This window comes from Protopterus annectens, chromosome 3.part1, assembly GCF_019279795.1.
Source record: "Protopterus annectens isolate FY-2018-M chromosome 3.part1, PAN1.0, whole genome shotgun sequence".
In the NCBI taxonomy this organism is placed as follows: Eukaryota; Metazoa; Chordata; order Ceratodontiformes; family Protopteridae; genus Protopterus; species Protopterus annectens.
In genome coordinates, this window is record NC_056732.1 from 1341313657 (window position 1) to 1341338082 (window position 24426).

General features: G+C 43.1%; 1 protein-coding gene across 1 annotated transcript in view; it reads right to left on the reverse strand.

Moving 5' to 3' along the window:
* Nucleotides 1–24426, reverse strand: part of ADHFE1 (alcohol dehydrogenase iron containing 1) — a 1104832-nt gene that overhangs the window by 236147 nt on the left and 844259 nt on the right. The window contains exon 14 of the mRNA XM_044067374.1: nt 7147–7163. Within this exon, the coding sequence (XP_043923309.1) occupies nt 7147–7163 (17 nt within the window). The remainder of the gene's footprint in view (nt 1–7146; nt 7164–24426) is intronic.

Here is a 24426-nt window from a genome sequence, read left to right on the forward strand (position 1 = left end):
GTTGTAGGGTGTGGAAGTGGAATCTGTATCCTTGGGAAACTATGTTCAAAACCCATTTGTCCTGGGTAATGAGTTCCCATTTTTTTGCATGCAGGGCGAGCTTTCCTCCTAAGGGAGCAGGTAGTAGAGCAGGGCTTGGAAGGGTTAAGCTTAAGTCATTGTGCCATTTTTCCATAAGGGGGTGGCTTACTACTCCTTGCTTTGGAAGTGGGAGTCCCCCACTGCTTGGGTCTGTGCGTAGCCTGAGACTGTAGCCTAGGTGGTCTGCTGTTCCTGGGTTTGGACTGAAAAGGCCTAGAAGGGACTGGAAAGGACCAGTTCTTTGAAGGCCAATGCCTACTGAATCTGGGAGGCTGTACTTGTAGGAAATCTTTAACAGTTTGCATAGAGTTAGCTTTTTCCTCCATCCTTTTGAGGACTACTTCTGTTTTGTTGCCAAAAAGGCGGTCTTGGTTTAAGGGAGCATCCAGTAATTTAGCTTTTACATGATCTGGCAAGTTTTGTTCCTTAAGCCAAGCATGCCTTCTAAGTACAGGCCCAGTGACAGCAGCCCTGCAAGATGCTTCTAAAGCGTCAAAACCACATTGCAAAGTATGTTTACCAACTTGTTCTGCAGAATGCATTAAGTCCTGTAATTCTTTGTGTTCAGTACAGTCAGGAATCAACATCATTTTCTGTTTAAGTAGCCCCATAACATGCTGCTGATACTTTAACATATGAAACTGGCAATTTAAAATCCTAATGGCCAAATTAGCAGAAGTGTACACCTTCTTACCCCATCTGTCTTAGGCTCTAGAATATCTATCAGAAGGGGTAGGATTTTTGGCAGCAGTAGCCTTAGTGCCTTTTGGTGCTTGGGAAATGGTCTCTGGATCCGCAGAAGGATTGTTGAAGAAGAACTTGTGAGAGTCAGGTATTCTGTAATACCTGTCAGGTTTTCTGGGAGCTGGAGGTAAAGTGTCTGGGCAAAGGCTAGATTCCAAGAAAGCATAATCTACAATGTCCAAAACAGAAGGGATAGCTAAAGGCCTGTGTTGAGGTAGGAGTAAAAATTCCCCAAGTCTCTTTTTGGAGTCAGAGTAATCCTGGCTTTCCCAGCAGAAATGCTCCCTAAGAGTGTGCAAGGTTTCACCAAAAGAAAAATCTTCTGGAGGGGAAGCAGAGGGAATGGAATCCTCTGTATCAGAATCCTCATAAGTAGATAAGGGCAAATCCTGGTAATCAGAAGGAGCAGAAAAATCAGATTCCTGATTAGAAGAATCAGAAAGAAAATCAGTTCTAGGTCTCTTAGAGGGGGAAGGCTGGCTTCCCCTAATTAAGGTAATAAGGTCTTCAGAAGCATTTGTTTTTTAGGCATATGGGCCTGAGCCTGTGGTTTGGTCGTCGGTTTTCTAGGCGTGGTGCGAGTTTTAGGCCTGGATGAAAACAATGGCGTCAGTTTAATATGAATGTCTGTAGGCCTGAATACACCCTCAGAAGCAGGTGCCTGCATAGCAGCTCCAGACACATCGAAGGTAGAGACATCTGTAGGTTCCATAGTCTAAGAAGCATCTCGCGGCATACCAGACTCCGAATGCGTCTCAGTAGAGGCCTGCAAATCAGAAGTAGCGGGTATCAGGGGCTGCAAAAGCGCCTCACTGAGTACCGGCAGACTGGCGACTAGCTTAACGGAAGCGTCGTTGGCAGTTTTGGACCTATGCGGCCTGTCTCTGTCTTTATCCTTACGTTTTTTCAGATGATCGGTAGTCAGATGGCATGACGAAGGCATTTCAGAGTACACAGAACGAGTACAAAAGTAATTAGCTGCAAAAAAATCCCAACAACGAATAGTTGTGGTCTGGGCCTATGCAGGGGATGCAGTAAGAAAGAAAATCTCTAGGAGGTATTTGCTTTCCACAGGTAAGACAATTGTTAACTTTTACTGACATCGGTTAGAGCAAGAAAAAGGATCCCCAACAGGGTACTTAGTTTTTTTGAAGACTTTGGGTCTGAAACTCGAAAACAAAAATTTCAGGAGTCGGCTAAGTGGTACTTGTAAACTGCTTCTGCTTCGGGCACCGCACAGCAAGAAAGACTGATGTAATGGCATCAGCTGCATGTTTTATACCCCTGACGTCATGGAAGAAGTGACAGAATCTGACGCAGAAATCTCAAGACTCTGGTATTCAGGCCGGCTGAGGGCTACCTGCAGGCAGATAACCCAAATGTGATGACTGCAACAGTGAAACATGAAGAACATCAAGCCAGACAAAGTGGGGGAACAAAGGCATGACAATAGAGACATATCCAAATGATGTGAGTACATCAGCTGAGAAGATTGTTGTAGTAACACTGTTCCTGCTAACATATATTGACAGAAATATCACCTTAGTGCATTTTATAGTTAATGCCCAGAAGCCAAAAGAAAAAAATCACCTTAAGAGTTACAAGCATACATAAGCTGAGGGTTGTACTACTGTGCTGTGGAGATTCTATACATAACTATTGAAGGCCTTGTGGTTGTCTTCACTATCTGCTGCAATCATGTTTTCATAGCTACCCTTACAGGATTTGATGAGAGATCTCAACCTTTGGTTGAGGCTGATAAGGGGGTAATTTCCAGTCTTGGGACTTCACCTTATTCCGCATGGATTTCTTCCTTCTGTTGTAGAGTTTGTTTATGGCAAAGGACCACCAGATTGGCTTCCTTTTTTTCTGAGGGGAGCATCTTGGTTGTATTGCGTATGGTGAGATCTATGCATTTGTGTATGTGTTCGTACAGTGCATTGGTGTAAGATTCTGCGGTTATACAACTAGTCTCCATCTGCATGGGTGCCATGCAGTTAGCCACCTCTGTTTGTAGGTGACCAAAATTAGCTTTGGAGAAGATTTCATGGTGGTTACCTTTGTGGGGTGGTTGGAGGGATGTGGAATTCCAAGGTGATTAATTTCTGTTAGTATCTAACCAGGGAGGAGTTGACTATTGATGTAGAGCCACGTTCGCCCATGTTAGTAACGACCAGGTCAAGGATGTTGCTACCTCTAGTGGGAGTAAGAATGAGCATGTCCAGGGCATTGGAATTAATGAATTCCAGAAAGCATTGGCCAAGTGTATTGGTACATGAGAAGTTTTTCCAGTTAATGATGGAGTAGCTGATGTCGGCCAGTATGAGTGTTGGGTTGGAACCTAACATTCCCCATGGTGCTTAGGAATGGGAAGTGTGAGTCTTGGGCCATGTTTGTGGACCTACAGCAGGCTATGACCTGTACTGCTGTCTTACCCAATGTTAACTGCACCTGAAGTATCTCAGATGCATTATGTTGTGCTAACAGTGTGTAGGTGTGCGCATCCATTATGAATATTGAAACACCACCACCTTTGCAGCTTCGGTCCAAGCTCTGGGCCAAACAGGTGTGGAATGAGTGGTAGCCTGGTAGTGCAGGTGTGCTTCTTGCTGCCTTGAACCAGTTCTCTGTTACAGCATAAATGTCAATGTTCTCCAGTTTAAGGAGTGCTTTGAGTGAGTGCATTTTGAAATGTAGACCTCTAGTGTTGAGCAGCATGATCCTCAGATTCCATTTGTTTGTAGCTGTTACAGTGGTAATGTGTTCTTTGGAACACTGCCTAAAAAAGCCACTACAAGGATAGCAAGAGCCTTGGCCAGTATCTGGAAACCCAGGGGTATTAAATGCAGGCCATCTCTGGCAAAGGATCACGGTCTGTCAAATATGTCATCCCAGTCACACAGATAGTGGATCCCCTTAAAATGATACCAGAAATGTAGACAATTGTTGAAATCAATCATTTTCAGCTTGTACTGTGGTATCATTCTGAGTGATGGTAGGATGCTGCTCAGGGCTAGGGTCATACCCGTCTGGATTACATAGCCGGAGAGCTCCTCCATGTCTGTTTCCATATAGTCCAGGGAGGTACATCTCAGGTCATTCACACCCACATGTACAATGACAGAGTGATATGTGTACCTGTTGTTGAGGGACCTCAATATGTGTGTTATGTGGCAGATCCTGGAGTCTGACAGGCAGCTGACTGTCGCTTTCTCCTTTTTCAACCTAGTGAATGGGACATCACTGTTCCTCACTATCAAGTCAACTATGCCTAGTGTTTTGGCCATGCTGTTTTGCCTTAGGCAATTTGACTGACTGGCACCCTGTTTAGCAGATATATGTGTCTTGTGATTAGTGTTGTGTGGTGGTGGTGGACTGCATGTCTGCCTTGGAGGGCTCTGCTGTTTGTACAGCTTTTTATTGAGAGCCTCTGCAAAGGTGGGTGTGTGGTTTGTGTTTTTATATGAAGGCAGTGCTGGTGTATGTTCTGGAGGGCTGTGCGTTCCATGTAGTGTGGTGCAAGTGTTGACCATCTCCTCTTGACCAACAATTTTGGTCTTGGCTGGAGAGTGTGTGGCTTCCAATTTTTATATATAATTGCATCTCTTGCAAGCCTGAGTGTAGAGATGTAAGAGGTGAGGGTTGTCAGTGTACATGAGGCAGTTGCTACAGTGCCCCAGGATAATCGTGTTTAGCAGGTTAATAGGTGAAAGCACAGGGAACGGACCTGCAGACATGCCTGGAGGGGTGTCCATTAATAATAATTACTGGAGCTGTTTCCTCGTAGAACACTTACTGCTGTTAGCACTTTTGTGTGCTAAAATACTTGCTACAAGACGTCTGATAAAGTGCTAAATTAATAAGTTATTGAAAGTGCAGGAGAGGAAAGAACTAGCTTATCTAAGTGACAAATTGAGGAGCAGACTTAGGCAACACTCAGAAGCTAACATACAGTCCTGGATACAGCAAATCTGTATCTGGACTAGACTAGTTACAGGAAAGGTAACTAATTAGTACTATTTTAATTTTAAATGTCTGGTATATTAAATTTGTCTCCATGGTAGTGTAGCTGGTGTACAATGGATGTGTGAGTGCATATCACATGCAACCACCCATGTATACAATTGTCCCATACAGTAGACTCACACCCCTTGCTACTGTAATGACAGCACATATAAGCATGTTATGTAGAGGAAATAACATACACCTGTCCTGCAACAAAATATACAGCCCTTGCAGGTCTTGAACTCATGAACCTATACACAATAGTCAAGGCATATAACCACTAAGCCATCTGGGCTGTACTATTTTATGATGTTTTCAACCACAGCATACAGTGCAGTCGGTTTATCATAGGGAAGGAAGACTGTGGAATTGTTAAAGATTTAGTTGTCAATAACTTGCAGCACTGTCAGAGCCAAAAGCACCTTAGTACAATTCTGGGCCACACCAGATGAAGTTGGGGGACCAGTCTATGGACATGCAAACACATTGGAAATGATGCAAAGGGACCCAGGCCACTGACATCTGCTGCCCCCACCCACACACACACAGTACAATTAATAAGTACATAGTACAGTGCTACAAATTCAGGATAAGCCGTACACAATGGCCAGACATACATTGACCTCTAAGCAATAAAACTAAAATGACTGAAGATAGTAAAACAATAGACAACCAGCCATCAATACACATAGATGTTTTAATGTGTTTTGCCGTCAAGTATTACAACATTACAAAACATATTTGCCTTAAATACAGGAAGCAACTGACAATTACGTATGTTCTTAAACAGCCTCCAATTAAACTCCTCAGTTAACCCCCATGGGATACAGCATCAAATGATAAAATGTATATTGATTCTTCACATAACAATGGTTCTGTTATAAGTGTTCGATCAAACTTGGAAACACACCTTTTCCAGAAAAGTACATTGTAACCCACTACAGTCCCCATGGTGAAATGTATGAAAAGTAACAGCTATAGAATGTTTGTCCATGTAATAAGTAACATGTGTCACATGTTCTAACAGACTGATTCTAAGGCATGTCCTACTATTCCACAGACGCACCTCTTGACTGTGCAGAGTTCTACATGCTGTCCAGCCTTTGCACTCATGTGTATGACACCTACCTCACTTAATGTGTCTTATTCCACATCATCACTGGGATGATATCAGAATTGTCAGCACTAAATACTGATGGACCATACCTATCAACCTTCTATTGCATGACAACTGGACAAAGCCTGTCAAATGGAGGACAGAGGTCCAAACACAGGGCCATATTTGAAATATTGCTGTTATACACTGAGAAAGTTGCTGGTGTTACAGGGTTGGTTGCAACATCTCTATTCTGAGGGATATGAAGTCAGAAACACAAATGTATGTTGCCATTTACTGACAGCAATGACCAGAGTATGCCACTGATTTGCCAAGGACAACACCTGCCTGGGTAACACACCAAACATAACAGGCAAACCTCTGGCCATTATGTGGATAAGCCTACAGTTCAGAGTTAAGCAGACACACAACTTTGTCAGACTGACATCCATGCAGAGGTAGCATGTACAGAAAAAGGCAGTAAAACTAGCAGTATTCACACCATACAACAGCAATAGTCACACTCGGTCTCTAAGTCTGTAACCTTCTCCACAAGTCTTGTTCTAAGAGTTATTCCCACCTGCTGTGTGTAGCCATACACCTCCAGAATGTATTCCTCACAGCTAAGGCAAAGGGACAGCACCCACATTAAGTACTCAATTATAGAAGGGTGTTGCCATGACATTGGCTATTGGAAGAACTACCCAGCTGCTCTGCATGCAATTAGCAAGTGGGGAACACCAAATGGTGCACAGGCCATCACCTGGTCAAGAGAATTTCCTACAACAAAGGGCATGCAGACACCTATTCCAAACATCTGTCTACCAGTACTCCATGTTGAGAAACAAAAAGACGTGGAGCAACCTTCTGACACAACCCAGTGCAGTGCGAAATAATAAAAAGTTATGTGAAACAAGTCAGCATATAAGTGACTGTAGTATGTGTTTTCTAATAATGGGAAATAGGAATTTGAAAGATTTATGTCCAAGCAAGGCTTGCTGTAGTGATGTCCTGCTAAACAGCACCTATGGCCATAGCATCTGCCTCTCTCTGCTGTGACATACAACACAGCTCAGGACCCTAACTCACCCCAGGAAAGGACAACTCACATATGACAAATACTGGAGTGTCTACCAAACACTACTGACTGTGCCACTGCTAGGCCAGCTACAGGGATATTGTACATTTCCATATGCTACCTGTGAATATCAGTATGATACATGTTTGTCGTGTAAATCTAAGAGAACTATATAGTGTGTATACACCTTCCATAGTCAGAGAACAGGCAGATTCCACACATGTGGTTGGACTGGGGTGCTCATAGGTGGACTGCTCCTCATCATGGCCCACCATTAGTGCCACAACAGGTGTCACCAGACGCATGTTTTTGACTTTCATGGAGGCATAGGCACATGTGAAATCTAACTGGACACATTCTCAGGGTCACAAATGCAACTCTTCATGCTATGTGTGACAACATCCTTCATCTTGGAGATGCCCACCATTATTATGCTGAGGTCATTGATAGACAACTGGGTGAGATGGTGGCAATCGTCGACTGTGTGATGTCTGTGCCACAGCATGTGGCAGGAGTTAGGCATCAGCCACGTGGATGTAGGACAGCACATGTGCTGGGAGTACAAACCATGGCCACATATGTCAATCAAACACACAGTCAGAATACTGATCTCACACACACACAAACATACAAACTTGGCATGATTGAGATTAGAACCACTACCTACCTAGGTCTTGCTATTAAAGTGCTCTGCATTTACTGTGCATGCAATGGAGAAAGTAGGGTGAAGTGTGCTCCACAGTTCCTCTAAGGTGAACAACATCTTCTGGCTTTGCACAGTATGGCAATGGGAGAAGTCTTGGGTGAGAATGGCCAGGAAATACTATCAGCTACAGAAACATACACAATGACCAACACAGATACAGCCATACACACATTTGCCACACCTGCGGTTAGCAGCCCTGCCTATCTCGTCATTTAGTCGAAACGGTTGCAGAGGTTTGGCACACAGCACATGCCTTATTGGGCTAAAGAGTGTCATCAGTTACCTGTATGGTCAATGGTGACAGTGGTCTTCATACAGTGGATCTTGGGACATGTACTGGGGGTACCATGGTGTAAAAGTATTACACCCAGCATCCCATCCACATTGGATATAGTACTAACTCATACCCATGATAATGCTATGACAAACCCACAATCACACATTTACCAGGAATGAGATTCAAACCTTTGCCTGCCTACCTAATTACTGCTATTACACTGGTATGCATTTATCGCACATGCCACAAAGCTAGTAGGGTGAAGATTGTTTCATGGCTCTCCTAAGGTGAGCATCACCTTCCCTTGTAATGTATGGCAATGTGAAGTGTATTTGGAGAATGGGGCCTCAGAATGCTGTCTCCTACAAATACAAATAGGGTGGGAGGTTGGCATAATGGTTAATGTGTTTACCTTACAAACATAAGGTGCAGGGTTTGATTCTCACATAGGGTAATTGGCTAGGCTGAAAATGGCCCACAAGGGCAGTTAGCCTAGTACTAATCTATGAACCTATGAATCTATGCACACTCACACGCACTTGCAAACACACACACACACACACACACACACACACACACACACACACACACACACACACACACAAACACTCACATATGCCAGGACTCAGAGGGTAAACCACACCTGTCTACTCATTGGTAGAACAGTGTTATGCTAGTACTGCAAGCTCAAGGTAGCCCATAGGGTGAAGGGTGTCATAAGGTACCTTTACAGTGCAGTACAGCAGCAGCCCTTTCTAAGTATAGCAATGGGGGGTGTATTGGGTGAGATGATCCTCAAAGTATTTTCAACTGCAAGTTTACAAACTCACAAACACTGTTATACTCAGTAATGCACACAGTCACATTTATCAGCACAGAGGTCCATTGGTGCAGGTGTCCCTGGGTGTGTACCAGGCTGTCCATGGAGATATGAGAAGAGTAGGGCATGTGAGTACACTGGTATCATGGCACCTGACATTTGTCAGCATGCCATCTATGAACTACTGCCACTTGAGTGATCCCCAGGGTGGCAGTTATATTCACCATCCACTCATCTGAATTTCTCTTGAAGAAGGCCAGTGAGGTGTTTTGACTGACATGTATGCAACATGTATCGAATAACATGGCCAGTGTTTGGGTCATGGACCTGTCCTCAAGCATGTTCTGTTGAATGTGGTAATGTGGTTGAGGTATCCATGGCATGTGGTGCATATAGATTGGTGTTTCCTAGCTGTGGCATTTGTAACACAGCTGGGCAGACATGGCACTGTCAGTCAACCAGGGATTGCCTGTAAGTAGCCAAGATGTGACCGGGAACACTTGGGGGTTTTGGCCTCTTTCCATATCGGACAGTTGTTTCATGCCTAGGGTTGTACATGTCAGGTTTCACTTGCAGCCTACCCAGTTGTTGAAGGTGTCTACTGAGTTACATGGCAAATGGCTCATTAGACCTGCTGATTGGCCTAATGAGCGGAGAGTAGAAGGAGACATTGACCTCTTCATTCCTGGATGACACAGCCTTAGTTATGCAATGTGCCACATGGAAGGAATTTCTGTCCACAGTGGCAGTGTGATGGTCAGAAGGGAGGTTGCTGTCAAGCTGTCTTCACAGACCTCCTATAAGGACATCTGTCTCCACTGGACTACCACCAATGTGGTCATTTGTGGACAACACTTTGATTCAACAGGGGACTGGGACACATTTCTTGACATTGAGACCAAGGCCAGTGTTCTGACAACAGTTGGAGGTGTCAGTGGTGACTTTATGCAGGATGTTAACATAATCTGGGCATGTAAACAGAGCTTCCAATTAGCAATCGTCTGCAAACATTGTTAACCACAGTTCATTCCTGCTGGGCTGGATATCAGAGCCACACACAACACACAAGACTAGACACAGGACAAGAACCTGTGGTATTCCACACATGACTGTTTGGCAGTCTGACACCACTCTTGACTGTTTTGCAGTCTGACATGGAGTCCACTGCTTTCACACTGTGAGGCCCATCTGTGAGCTAATTTGCAGACCACTTAGTAACAAAGGGATTAATGAACAGATGAGTATGTTTGCCTATGATTCCTGAGTGTGGAGTTGCATCACAGGACTACAAGGGCCACATATCTTGTTTTGGACTCCATATTGTTCTATAGTAATATCACATGAGAAACAGATTATAGGACTGAAGAGTGTCCACAGCTACTACAAAAGTGGGCCCTGTACAGTGGACATTTGGTAGTTTGCTGGGTGGACCACACAAAAGTGTAGCAAAACCCAACCCCCAATGGATATGGATCACAATGTTAATGACACAACCACAGACAGACACACAGAAAGACACACACACACACACACACACACACACACACACACACACACACACACACTTACTTAACAAGAATGAGATTCAAACCTCTACATAACTAGTTTACTGCCCTATAGTATTATGCATCTACCTGACATGCTACAATGCTTACATATTTGAGAGTTATCCAAAGGTATCTTTAAAGGTGAGTGACATCAGCAGTGATAAAGGAGGAGAAAGGGAAGTGTAGTAAGAGTCAATGACCTCAAACTCATGTCTCTACAATTAGACACACACACACACAAACACTTTTACATTTGCCAGGACCGAGATTAGAACTCCTACCTAACTTGTTTACTGCACTATAGTATTACACATTTATCAGACGTGCTACGAAGCTTACATATTTTAGAGCTATCCAAAGGTATCTTTAAAGGTGAGTAACATCAGCAGCAGTGATAAAGGGGGAAAAAGGGAAGTGTAGTACGTGCCAATGGCCTCAAAAATCATGTCTCTACAACTACAGACACTCTCACACAAACAAACACACTTTTACATTTGCCAGGAACGAGATTAGAACTCCTACTACTGCACTATAGTATTATGCATTTATCAGATGTGCCACAGAGCTTACATATTTGAGAGCTGTCCAAAGGTATCTTTAACGATCGGTGACATCAGCAGCAGTGATAAAGGAAAGGGAAGTGTAGTTAGTGTCAACGGTCTCAAAATCATGTCTCCACAACTACACTCACACAAAAACAAACACACTTTCACATTTGCTAGGACTGAGATTAGAACTCCTGCCTAATAAGTTTACTACACTATAGTATTACACATTTATCAGACATGCCACGAAGCTTACATATTTGAGAGCTGTCCACAGTATCTCTAAAGATGAGTGACATTAGCAGCAGTAATAAAGGAGAGGAAAGGGAAGTGTAGTAAGTGCCAATGGCCTCAAAATCATGTCTTTACAACTACAGACGCTCTCACACAAACTTTTACATTTGCCAGGACTGAGATTAGAACTCCTACCCAACTAGTTTACTGCACTATAATATTACACATTTATCAGATGCACAATGAAGCTTACATATTTGAGAGCTGTCCAAAGATATCTTTAAAGGTGAGTGACATCAGCAGCAGTGATAAAGGAGGGGAAAGGAGGTAAGTGTAGGGAGGGCCAATGGCTTCAAAATCATGTCTCTACAACTACAGACACACTCACACAAACAAACCCACTTTTACATTTGCCAGGACCAAGATTAGAACTTCTACTTCACTAGTTTACTGCACTGTAGTATTATGCATTTATCAGATGCGTCACGGAGCCTACATATTTGAGAGCTGTTCAAAGGTGTCTTTAAAGGTGAGTGACACCGCAGCAGTGATAAAGGAGGGGAAAGGGAAGTGTAGTAAGTGTCAATGGCCTCAAAATAGTACAGTTGTGTACACTTACTATAAATGTAGATCTTCGATTGTATTCACTGTTGCAGTCATTACATTTGGGTAATCTGCTGGCAGGTTGCCCTCAGTCGGCCTGATTAACAAAGTCTTGGGTCCTGTGTCGGTTGCTGTTCCTTCTTCTATGATGTCCGGTCGTCAGGGGTATAAAACATGCAGCCGATGCCATTACATCAGTTTTTCTTGCCCCAGATGTCAGGTGCCCCCCCAAATGGGGAGCAAATAAAACTAAAAACACAAAAAATATACCTCCAATCCCAAAAGCAAATACACCAAAAGGGCTTTTAAGCACAGAGAAAGAAAGTAGAGGTACAGCCAGAGAAAAATAGGGGCTGGAGGGAGGGTAACCAGGACTGCAACAGTGAATACACTCGAACATCTACATTTATAGTAAGTGTACACAACTGTACTATGTTCTTTGTGTTTCACTGTTGCTGTCATTACATTTGGGTAGATTCCCAAAGCTATGGTTGGGTGGAGGGAATTATACAGCATTAGGACCAGCTATAAGGCCCTGCAGGACAGCAGTGGCAAAGCTAGCTCTGGATTTATAGAAAAGTGGTAAATGGTAATGTTTGGTGAACGTATAAATTGAACTCCAGGTAGCAGCTTCTAGAATGTCCCTCGTAGGAACACCTCTGAGAAAGGCTGTAGAAGTAGATGCAGCCCTGGTGGAATGGGATCTGATCCCCTAGGGGATTATTTTTCCATGGTGCATATACCAGAAACAAATACAATGGCGTATCCATTTGGAAATGGTTTGCTTTGAAATAACCTTTCCCTCTGCCCCTGCAGCTAATGCCACCAGCAGCTGTTCAGATTTTCTTTGAGATTTTGTCCTAAGTAAAATCTAAGTTGTCTGTGTACATCCAATGAATACAGAATCCACTCCTCCTTGTTCTGTGGATTGGAAACGAAAGTTATCAAATGAACGGTCTGATTAAGAGCCACACTGGATACCACCTTAGGCATGAAGGATGGATTGGTCCTGAGAGATATCCTGTCCGCATGAAAAATGATGAAAGGCTCCAATGCCATAAGAGCCTGTAATTTGGAAATCCTTCTAGCTGACGTGACTAATAGGAAAGCTGTTTTCCAGGATAGAAATTTTAAGTCTGCAGTAGCAGCTGGCTCGAAAGGAGGGAGAGTGAGCTTTTCCAATACAAAATTGAGGTCCCAGGCAGGGGTTGGAGCTCTCCTGGGTGGTCTTAAGTTGTTTGCCCCTCTGAGATACTGCTTTAGCAGAGGATGAGAGAAGAGGGGAGGTTATGTGTTGTAATGAGCTGAAATGGCTGAGGCATGGATTTTTATGGAAAAAAAAGACAGGCCCTTGTGAAGCATCTCAGTTAAGCATTGTAAAATCTGAGCAATGTTGGGCACTGCTGTGCTTATCCCTTGAGATTGATTCCAGGCACAGAATCTTTTCCATTTGTCAGCATAAGATTTTCTAGTACTAGGCCTTCTTGTCTCCAAAATGACATCCATCATAGGTTTGCTGAGGGATGCTAAGGGTGAATTTAGGTGATTAGCCATGCTGCAAGATTCAAAGTTTGGAGCTGAGTGTGTAGAATTTGGTTGTTCTGCTGAGACAGTAAGTAAGGTGTCTGAGGCAGGTACCACGGTGGAAGGTGTGACACATTGCACAAGAGTGGGTACTAGTGTTGGCGAGGCCAGTCTGGAGTAATCAAAATCATTCTTGGTTTGTCCTGTTTGACTTTTAGTAGAATTTTGGAGAGCAGAGGCAGAGGGGGAAGGCATAGACTGATAGGTTTTTCCAGCTGAAGGATACAGCATCCACTTTCCAGGCTTTTTTGTGAGGAGTTCTTGTGCAAAATTTGTCCAACGATTGTTCTTTTTGCCTCACCCCAGAACTATGTCTGGGCTCCCTCAATTGCATGTCAACATGTTGAAAATCTGTGGTTTCAGTTTCCATTCATGTGGGTCCATGATATTTCTGCTTAGATCATCTGCCTGAGTATTTATTTTTCTTGGCAGGAATTGAGCTTGTAGTTGTACCTGACAGGTCAAGGCTGTGTTCCACAATGCCATGGCTAGTCTGCAACGGGGGCAGGAGTGTGTACCCCCCTGCTTGTTTATGTACCACATTACCATGATGCTGTCTGTCTTTATCATTAATTGTCCTGGATGAAGGTAGCCCTTGAAGGCTGTCAGTGCATTCTGTACAGCTAGCATTTCCTTTTGATTGATATGAAGGTGCATTTGATTTGGGCTCCATTTGCCCTGAATGCACTTCCCTGCCAGATGTGCCCCCCCAAGCATAGTCTGATGCGTCTGTAGTTAGGGTTTGGGCGGGTGTGAATGGCAGTCCCTTGTTTTGGAGGCAGGCCTCTGCCCACCATAGGAACTCTAGTTGCAAGCAAGGTATGATAGGAATCATTGTTTCCAGGCTGTGACAATGCTGACTCCATAGACTTTTTAAGTACAAGTGAAGTTTCCTCATATGCAGTCTTGCAATGGAATTAGAAGAATGCAGGAGGCCATGAACCCCAAGGCTTGCAGTATTTGCCTTGCAGCAAGCAGAGTTTTTGTGGCCACCTGTTTGAAGTAAGTCACCAAATGAATTTGCTTCTCTGGTGTAAGGAAAGCCATCTGGGCAGTTGTATTCAAGCTTGCACCCAGGAATGTAATTTTTTGAGAGGGTACCAGTTGTGATTTCTTTTCGTTTATAGTGTTGCTTGACAAGTTAGAACCCTTTTTTTACAAATGCCAGATGGTTTAGAAGAGTGTCCTTGTTTTCTGCCTGAATTAGACAATCGTCTAGGTATGAATATATTTGAATATTTCTTTGCCTGCAAAATGCAATTACTGGAGCCAGGCACTTTTTAAAGACCCCGGGTGCAGTAGATAAGCCAAAGGGCAGTGCAGAGAACTGGTAATGCAAGTAGCCTGCTTTGAAGCAGGGGTATCTTCTGCACGATTCCCTGATTGGGATATGCAGGTAAGCCTCTTTTAAATCTAGAGTTGCCAACCAGGCATCTTTGCCTAGCATAGGAAGTAACTGGTGAATAGTCAGCATCTTGAATTTTGGAATGTCCAGATTGGTGTTTAGAGTAGATAAGCCCAGAATTGGACGCAGTGATTTGTCTTTTCTGGGTACCAGGAAAAGTCTTGAATAGAAACCTTGTCCCTTTTCCTCTTCTGGTACTGGTTGAATAGCCCCCATGCTCATGAGGGAAAGTACTTGTTTCTGGGCCTGTGCCCACTGATTTGGGAGCAGGTCTGGCCATCCGTTTGGAATTGGCAACGTGTGGAAATGAAATCTGTATCCCTGGGATACTATATTTAAAACCCGTTTGTCCTGGGTTATAAGTTGCCAGTTTCTTGCATGAAGAGCCAGTTTCCCCCCCAAAGTAGGGGCTAAAAGGTAAGTGCTTGGTAAGTGTAAAGGGAAGTCATTGAGACTGCTTATCATAGGGAGGTGTCTTGTTGTTTCCAGATTTGGAAGAGGAGGCACCTCATTGTTTTGTTCTGAAAGTCCCTTGTGACTGAAACCTGGAGCCTTTGGAATGTCTGGGTTTGACTTGAGTGGCTCTCGAAGGAAATGGAAAGGACCAGTTCTTAGTAGGCCAGTGCCTACTAAATCTTGGAGGTTGCACCTGTAAGAAATCTTTCACAGCTTGCATAGATTTAGCTTTATCTTCCATCTTTTTCAAAACGTCTTCAGCCTTATTACCAAAGAGATGGTCCTGTTGTAAAGGCGCATCCAACAATTTTGCTTTAACATGAACAGGCAGATTTTGCTCTTTGAGCCAAGCATGCCTTCTTAGCACAGACCCAATTACAGCAGCCCTGCAAGAGGCCTCCAAAGAATCAAAACCACATTGCAAAGTATGTTTTCCATCTTGTTCAGCTGAATGCAATAAATCCTGTAAATCTTTGTTTTCCACAGTCAGAAATTAACTCATTTTCTGTTTAAGCAATCCCATGATATGCTGTTGATATTTTAGCATATGAAATTGACAGTTTAAAGCCCTGATTGCCAAGGTTGCAGAAGTGTAAACCTTCGTACCCCATCTATCCAGCGCCCTGGAATCTCTATCAGAAGGGGTAGGATTTTTAGCAGTAGAAGCCTTAATGCCCTTGGGACCCTGAGAAATGGTTTCAGGATCTGCAACAGGAGTTTTGAAAAGGAATTTGTGGGAGTCAGGAACCCTGTAGTATCTGTCTGGCTCACAAAGACCCGGAGGCAGAGAATCAGGAGCCATACTAGATTCTGAAAAAAAGTCATCAACAATGTCTGGAACAGGAGGTATAGCCAAAGGCCTATGCTGAGGAAGAAGAAGAAAATCCCTAAGTCTCTTTTCAGATTCAGAGAAATCCTGACTTTCCCAGTGGAAATGTTCCCTTAATTTATGTAAAGTTTCCCCAAAAGAAACATCATCGGGGGGAGAAGCAGAAGGAATGGAATCTTCTGCATCAGAGTCCTCATAAGTAGGCATAGACAATTCCTGTTCATTAAAAGAGTCAGAAAAAATAGAATCCTGATCAGAAGATTCATAATCAATGTCTTGCCTAGGCCTCTTAGAAGGGGGGGGGGGTTGGCTACCCCTGATCAGAGTAATTAAATCTTCAGCCATTTTGATCATTTGTTTTCTAGGCATAGGGGCCTGCACATGTGGCCCAGGTGTCTGTTTTGTTGGCAGAGGTTGAGATTTTGGCCTTAGTTTTGAAGATGGCGTCGGTCTAATATATAAATCTGTAGGTCTGAAAACACCCTCAGATGCCAGTGCCTGCACAGCGGCTCCGGACCCATCCAAGGTAGAGACATCAGTGGGTTCCATAATTGAAGCATCTTGCGGCATACCGGACTCCAAATGGGTCTTAGTAGAGGCCTGCGAATCAAAAGTAGCAGGTATCAGGGGCTGGAAAAGCACCTCACTGAGTACCGGCGAACTGGCGACTGGCTTAAGAGAAGCGTCGTCGGCAGTTTTGGACCTCAACGGCCTGTCTCTGTCTTTTTCTTTGCATTTTTTAGGAATTCCGGTAGTCGGATTGCTAACCGACGACATTTTTGGATAATTAAAGCGTGAGCCAAAATATTTAGAAGCAAAAATGTACCGATGTTTGATAGTGCGTTGATTAAATAAAGCACAAAACCAACAGCAAGGTACATTGTGGTCAAGCCTAGGCGAGGAATACAGTACAAATGAAAATCCTTATGAGGTATTTGCTTCCCACAAGTAATGCAATTATTAACATTTACTGACATTGGTAAGGAGCAAGAAAAAGTTTCCCCAATGGGTTCTTAGTTTGTTAGTTGAAGACTTCCGATCTGAAACTCAAAAATAAAAATTTCAGGAGTCAGCCGACCGGCACTTGCAAACTGCTTCTGCTTCGGGCACCGCTCAGCAAGAAAGACTGATGTAACGGCATTGGCTGCATGTTTTATACCCCTGACGACCTGACGTCATGGAAGAAGGGACAGCAACCAACGCAGGACCCAAGACTTTGTTAATCAAGCCGACTGAGGACAACCTGCCAGCAGATTACCCAAATGTAATGGCTGCAACAGTGAAACACGAAGAACATCATGTCTCTACAACTACAGACACTCTCACACAAACTTTTACATTTGCCAGGACTGAGATTAGAACTCCTACCAAACTAGTTTACTGCACTATAATATTACGCATTTATCAGATGCCACAAAGCTTACATATTTGAGAGCTGTCCAAAGGTATCTTTAAAGGTGAGTGACATCAGCAGCAGTGATAAAGGAGGGCAATGTGAAATGGAGTGATTGGGAATGGCCTCAAAATCATTCACCTACAAACAGACACACCTTTACATTTGACAGGACTGTGATTAGGATTGCTGCATAAATAGTTATTGGTACTCTACTGTTACACAGTTATCACAAGCACAACAGAGCCTATAGGGTTGAAGGCTAACAAAAGGAATTTGTACAGTGACTGAATGCAGCACACATGTTCTGATACAGGATAACGGGATGTGTATTGGGTGGGGATGGAGTAAAACCGTAATTCCTACACATACACACACAGACACACACATACACACACACACACACACACACAAAGTTGCCAGGCCCGAGTTTCAAAACCCTACCCATCTACTTATTTGCTTTAGTAAGTTATGCATTTATCGCACGCGCTATTGAGCTTACAGATCTGAGGCTTGTCCAAAGGTACATCTAAGGTGACATACATCAGCAGATAGTGTATAAAGTGAGGCCATGGGATGTGTACTGGGTGGAAAGGGCTTCATAATGGTACTGTGTCGCTCTTTCCCATGTGTATGTGTGTGTGTGTATGTCTGAATTATTGTAGTATATTGGCCTTAGATATGTGTGCGTATCTCACAAAACAGATGGAGATTTACCACATATCTGTCACCTACAGCTGGCTGTGGGTTTTCCTGTCCTGTGTGTGTGTGTGTATGTGTGTGTGTGAGAGAGAGACCAAACAGTTTACATTTTGGTATGTGTGCACGGATATCTGCAGATAACAGATATCTGTGGTCCACTGTGGTGCTAGACATGGGCTTTATTTCTCTTAGTGTAGGAGCATGCCAATATGACCATGACCTTCTATATTGCTTGTGGGAATCCATTCCAGGGACAGTTGTACTCCAGTCCAGGGTTTTGTGCACTACAGCTACACCTAGCAAGCTATTTTTGCAGAATATCTGTAGATAAGCTGCCAATATGGAGACACAATTGGTCCAAACATGGGAGGATACTGTGTGTAACTAAGTTTCCTATTACTGTCGGTGTTGTTTGTGTAACATGTTCTGTTTTAGCATAGATTTTTGGACATATGTACTGTTTTACAGTGCAATGTATTGTGTCATCAACTACTGACAGATATCATTCTTTGCTCACAGTTGTTTACCAGGGAAATACAAGAGCAATGAAGCAGAAACCAATATTGTGAGGCAAAGACTAGACATTGTGGCACAATCCTGCCATTGCGGAGGGGTGGCCACAGACACTTGAGTGATGGGTCTTTCTAAATGGTCCAGCACCTTGGTGCTATGCTGGCTGCGGGTCCCCTTTTTGTGCATTTCTTAACTTAACTGAATGGCCATATCCTGCTGTGGGCATACCTCTGCGCTGTACAGATTTGGCCAGGTTATCCAAAGGCAGGACTCATATATCTGGTCAGTTTGCCTTTTTACTGTGGTTTGCAAGCCGGTTTGTGGCTATGCATTCATGGGTTTGCAGTCAGGGGGAAGTATGAGCAGACATTTGAGTTTCAGACTTCATACACTCCATGATATCCATGCTTTTATGCCCCCTTCTGTAATTTTATCCTCTTTCCAACAGTATGGCAGCAATATCTCAGACGTATTTCTATAGTTTGACCTTTATCACAGCAGTATTTAAGTCTTGGTCCACAATTCTTGCACTAGGACATGGAGAGGCATGCTACTGGCACTTGTCAGCATGGCCTTGTATTTTTTTCTGCTTTATGTGTTATGTTGTTAGTTAGGACCCTATGACATTCCGTATGATGGCACTATGGGTGAAGCATATGATGACACTATGGGTGAGCCATGGGTATTTGCCAGAGGTCTGTAGGCCACATTAGAGTGATGCAGGCCACTGCATTTTGTCAGTCATACGTTACCAGGCTGCAAGCCAGTGGATTCCCCTGGGGTGACATGGCAAGTGGGTGAGATGTTCCTGGCAATCCTTCTAGTTCACAGTGATACATCAGTCTGGATGTGTGCAGGGTGCTGCTTATGGCTAGGGACACACCTGCAAGGGACTCTATTTCAGCATGCTGCATCCTGTGTGTATTCCATAAAAGAAGTGTGATGATTCTGTAATCATTCCCAACAACAAAGATATGACTGAAGAAATACCTGTGGCTGTTGGGAGGGGGTGGTGGACTGAGTGCATGTGTGACATGGAAGCTTATGGCACCTGACTCACAGATATAACTGGGACCTTCTCCTTCTCCTGCCTTGTATGTGGACATCAGCAGTGTGTCATTACTTTATAACTGTGGCTTTTGTAGGCTGCCAGTGACTGAGCAGACAACCAGTATATCCAAAGACACACCCCTGCATGATAAGGCTGATGCAGAGGCCCAAAAATGTCCAGAACTCCAAAAAAGCAAAGCCAGCACCAACAGGGTGCATAAACTTTCTTTTATTGTGGCCACACCAAATAAAATCAGACATGTTTCGGCAACCAAGCCTTCTTCATTGATAAAATACAAAGCATAAAATCCCCAATACTTATACCATGATTAATTATCATCAATTAGGCAAACATTCATATTTAAAGCAATAGACATCATTAACCTCAGGACCATATCTATTACATATGATCATTTAACCCTGGGGAAAATAAACCCCGAAGTTTAATGATCCAACCCTTCTCCTTTCTATTTAATATATCATGCCATCCCAATTTATTCATCCTATCCCCCCAAACTTTATCAATGACCATAAAATGGAATTTAGCATTGTTATGTTTCAATGTATGTTTATACAAAGCATTTGACATATGCTTAGTGCGAATGTCACTTAGATGTTCAGATATACGTACACGTATAGACCTAGACGTCTGCCCAACAGAGAAGGCATTACAAGAACATGTCACCAAATAGACCAGCCAATCTGACTCACAATTAGCAAAAAATCTCATATCATAGACCTTACTGGTGTTCTTACTAGAAAATTGTTTAGTTTTTAGCATATATTTACAGGATGAACAATGTCCACATGGGTATGAACCAGAAACTTTTTCACCAGTCAGAGTACCCTGATATTCACTATTTCGATCCCTATTACCACGTTTATAGTGATTAAAATGGGAAGCTAAGGTAGGCCCTCTGCTATAGGAATATTGACATCTAGGCAAACATAACCCAGACAATTCCTCACTAGCTAACAAAATGTTCCAATTTTTATCTGTGACCTCCCTAACAACATTAATATTTTGACCATACGTGGTAACGAACCTAATGGCATCCACATCATCCTGCTTCTTATGATGATATACAAGGGTATCCAACCTGTTTTTTCCAGCTACCCATCTCTTGGCTGACCTGATATTATTAGGGTGGTACCCCCTAGCCAAAAATCTTTCAGTAAGATCATCCTCAAAATATCGATAGACATCTGGAGACGAACAAATAATTTTTACTCTCAAATATGTATTTGCCTGAGATAGACATCTGGAGAAGATTTTTGGACGATTGTTGGTTAGTGTGGCGGGGTGAGGCAGATTATTTGTCTGAATTTTTTCAATATTTGAATGAAAACAAATGGGGTATAGAATTCAACCTGAATGTGGATACACAACAGATTCATTTTTTGGATGGGACAGTCACAAGGGATACTGGCAATACTTTTGCATCCAAGATATATTGTAAGTATCCACAACATAATAATTTCTTTGCTACAAGTTTACATCCCCGCCATTGTATAGACAATATACCCAAGTCCCAGTTTTTGAGAGTAAAGAGAATTTGTACATCGCCAGATGTCTATCGATATTTTGAGGATGATCTTACTGAAAGATTTTTGGCTAGGGGGTACCACCCTAATAATATCAGGTCAGCCAAGAGATGGGTAGCTGGCAAAAACAGGATGGATACCCTTGTATATCATCATAAGAAGCAGGATGATGTGAATGCCATCAGTTTCTTTACCGCATATGGTCGAAATATTAATGTCATTAGGGAGGTCATAGATAACAATTGGAAAATGTTGTTAGCTAGTGAGGAATTGTCTGGGTTACTTTTGCCTAGATGTCAGTTTTCCTATAGAAGAGGGTGTACCTTAGCTTCCCATTTTAATCACTATAAATGTGGTAATAGAGATCGAAATAGTGAATATCAGGGTATTCTGACTGGTGAAAAAGTTTTTGGTTCATACCCATGTGGACATTGTTCATCCTGTAAATATATGCTAAAAACCAAACAATTTTCTAGTAAGAACCCCAGTAAGGTCTATGATATGAGATTTTTTGCTAATTGTGGGTCAGATTGGCTGGTCTATTTGGTGACATGTTCTCGTAATGCCTTCTGTGTTGGGCAGACGTCTAGGTCTATACGTGTACGTATATCTGATCATAGTGACATTCGCACTATGCTTAATTCAAATACTTTGCATAAACTTACACTGAAACATAATGCTAAATTACATTTTAATGTTATTGATAAAGTTTAGGGGGATAGGATTAATAAATTGGGATGGCATGCTATATTAAATAGAAAGGAGAAGGGTTGGATCATTAAACTTGGGGGTTTATTTTCCCCAGGTTTAAATGATCATATCTAATAGATATGGTCCTGAGGTTAATGATGTCTGTTGCTTTAAATATGAATGTTTGCCTAATTGATGATAATTAATTATGTATTGGGGACTTATGCTTTGTATTTTATCACTGAAGAAGGCTTGGTTGCCAAAACCGGTCTGATTTCATTTGGTGTGGCCACAATAAAAGAAAGTTTATATGCTCTGTTGGTGCTGGCTTTGCTTTTTTGGAGTTGCAGACAACCAGTATTTCATATTAGAGGGACAAAGTACAATTGTGTACACCTGCCATAAATGTAGATGTTCGAGTGGCTTCACTGTTGCAGTCATGACTGTAGGGTTCTCCACTGCCGGCAGGCAGTCCTCGGTCGGCCAGAATCCCAAAGTCTGGGTCCGGCATCGGCTGTTCAACCATGCTCCCTGACGTCAGAATGCCAGGAGTACAAAGCTGACAGATGACGCCATGTTCTCCAGTTTTTCTTGCCCCAGATGTCAGGAGTCCCAAAATGAGAAAGGTCCCATATCCTTTGCAAATACACCTCAGAAGAATGGTGAGAAAAGGAACCACACAAAAGTAAAAATAAGAGGGGACAGGAGGGAGGGAAACCCAGACTGCAACAGTGAAGACACTCGAACATCTACATTTATGGTAGGTGTACACAACTGTACTATGTTCATCATGTTTCACTGTTGCAGTCATGACTGTAGGGTAGAATCCCAAAGCAGAATGAAAGGGAGATGGTCATAAAGTAGAAGGGGCGGCTAAAAGGCCCTGCAAGACTGCAGAAGCAAAGCCTGCCCTAGACTTAGAGTAGAGAGGTAGATTGTAGTGCTTTGAAAAAGTATGCACTGAACTCCAAGTTGCAGCTTCCAAAATGTCTTTGGTAGGAACTCCCCTGAGGAAGGCAGCAGAAGTGGCAGCAGCTCTGGTGGAATGAGTCTGTATACTCCCTGGGATTTGCTTTCCATGGTGTGAATAACAAAATCTGATTCCATGAGCAATCCATTTAGAAATGGTCTGTTTTGAAATGGCTTTACCTTGGGAACTTGAAGCATAAGAAACAAACAATTGCTCTGATTTTCTGATGTCCTTGGTTCTGTCCAGGTAAAAACGTAGTTGTCTGTGTACATCCAAAGAATGTAAGATCCTTTCCCCTTTATTTTGAGGAGTGGGGAAAAAGTTGGCAAGTGGATAGTTTGATTTAAAGCCACTTTGGAAACCACCTTAGGCATGAATGTAGGATTAGTCCTCAAAGACACCCTGTCTTGATGAAAAATAATATAAGGTTCCACAGCCATAAGAGCTTGCAACTCTGAAACTCTCCTGGCAGAGGTCAGGGCTAACAGGATGGCTGTTTTCCAAGATAAAAACTTGATGTCAGAAGAGGCAGCAGGCTCAAAAGGAGGTAAGGTGAGCTTTTCCAAAACATAGTTGAGATCCCAAGCAGGAATGGGAGGAGATCTAGGAGGTCTTAAGTTCTTAGCTCCTCTGAGAAACTGTCTCATGAGCTGGTGGGAAAAGATTGGAGGGTCTGTATTATAATGAGCGGAAATAGCAGAGGCATGTATCTTAATGGAAGAGAAAGAGAGACCCTTATGTAAGAGATCTGTCAGGTAAAGTAAAATCAAAGGAATGTTAGGAAGAAGAGGATCAGAATCCTGAGCCTGCATCCAGGAACAAAATCTTTTCCATTTTCCTGCATAAGATTTTCTAGTGCTAGGACGTCTGGCTTCTAAAATGACATCCATAACCTGCTTGGGTAGGAGAGAAGGAATCAAGGGCCCTGGATTAACCAGGCCGCCAAGCTGAGAGTGCTGACATGGGAGTGTAAAACCTGACCCTGATGTTGGGACAGAAGGGTCGGAATCTGTGGTAAGACCCAAGGGGGCTCCAGACATTCAGAGTGGGGTACCAAAACTGTCGAGGCCAATTTGGGGCCAACAAGATTATCATCTTGGGCTTGTCCTGTTTGATCTTTAATAATACCCGTGGAAGAAGAGGAAGAGGCAGAAAGGCATATCCCGAGAGGTTTCTCCAACTGAATGATAGTGCATCCACTTTCCAAGCTTGTTCGTGGAAAGTCCTGGTGCAAAAATTCTGTAGTTGATGATTGAGATGGGATGAAAAGAGGTCTGTGAGAGGACATCCCCAGACTGCTGTTATCATCCTGAATATTTCGGTGTCCAGCATCCATTCGTGTGGATCCGAAAGGTTTCTGCTCAAACTGTCTGCCAGGAAGTTTTGCTTCCCTGGTAGAAACTGAGCTTGAAGGTCCAGATTGCTACCTAGAGCTGTGTTCCATAGATCCATGGCTAGTCTGCAAAGGGGGTAGGAATGAGATCCCCCTTGCTTGTTTATGTACCACATAACTGTGGTGTTGTCTGTCCGTATCAGTAGTTGTCCTGGTTGTA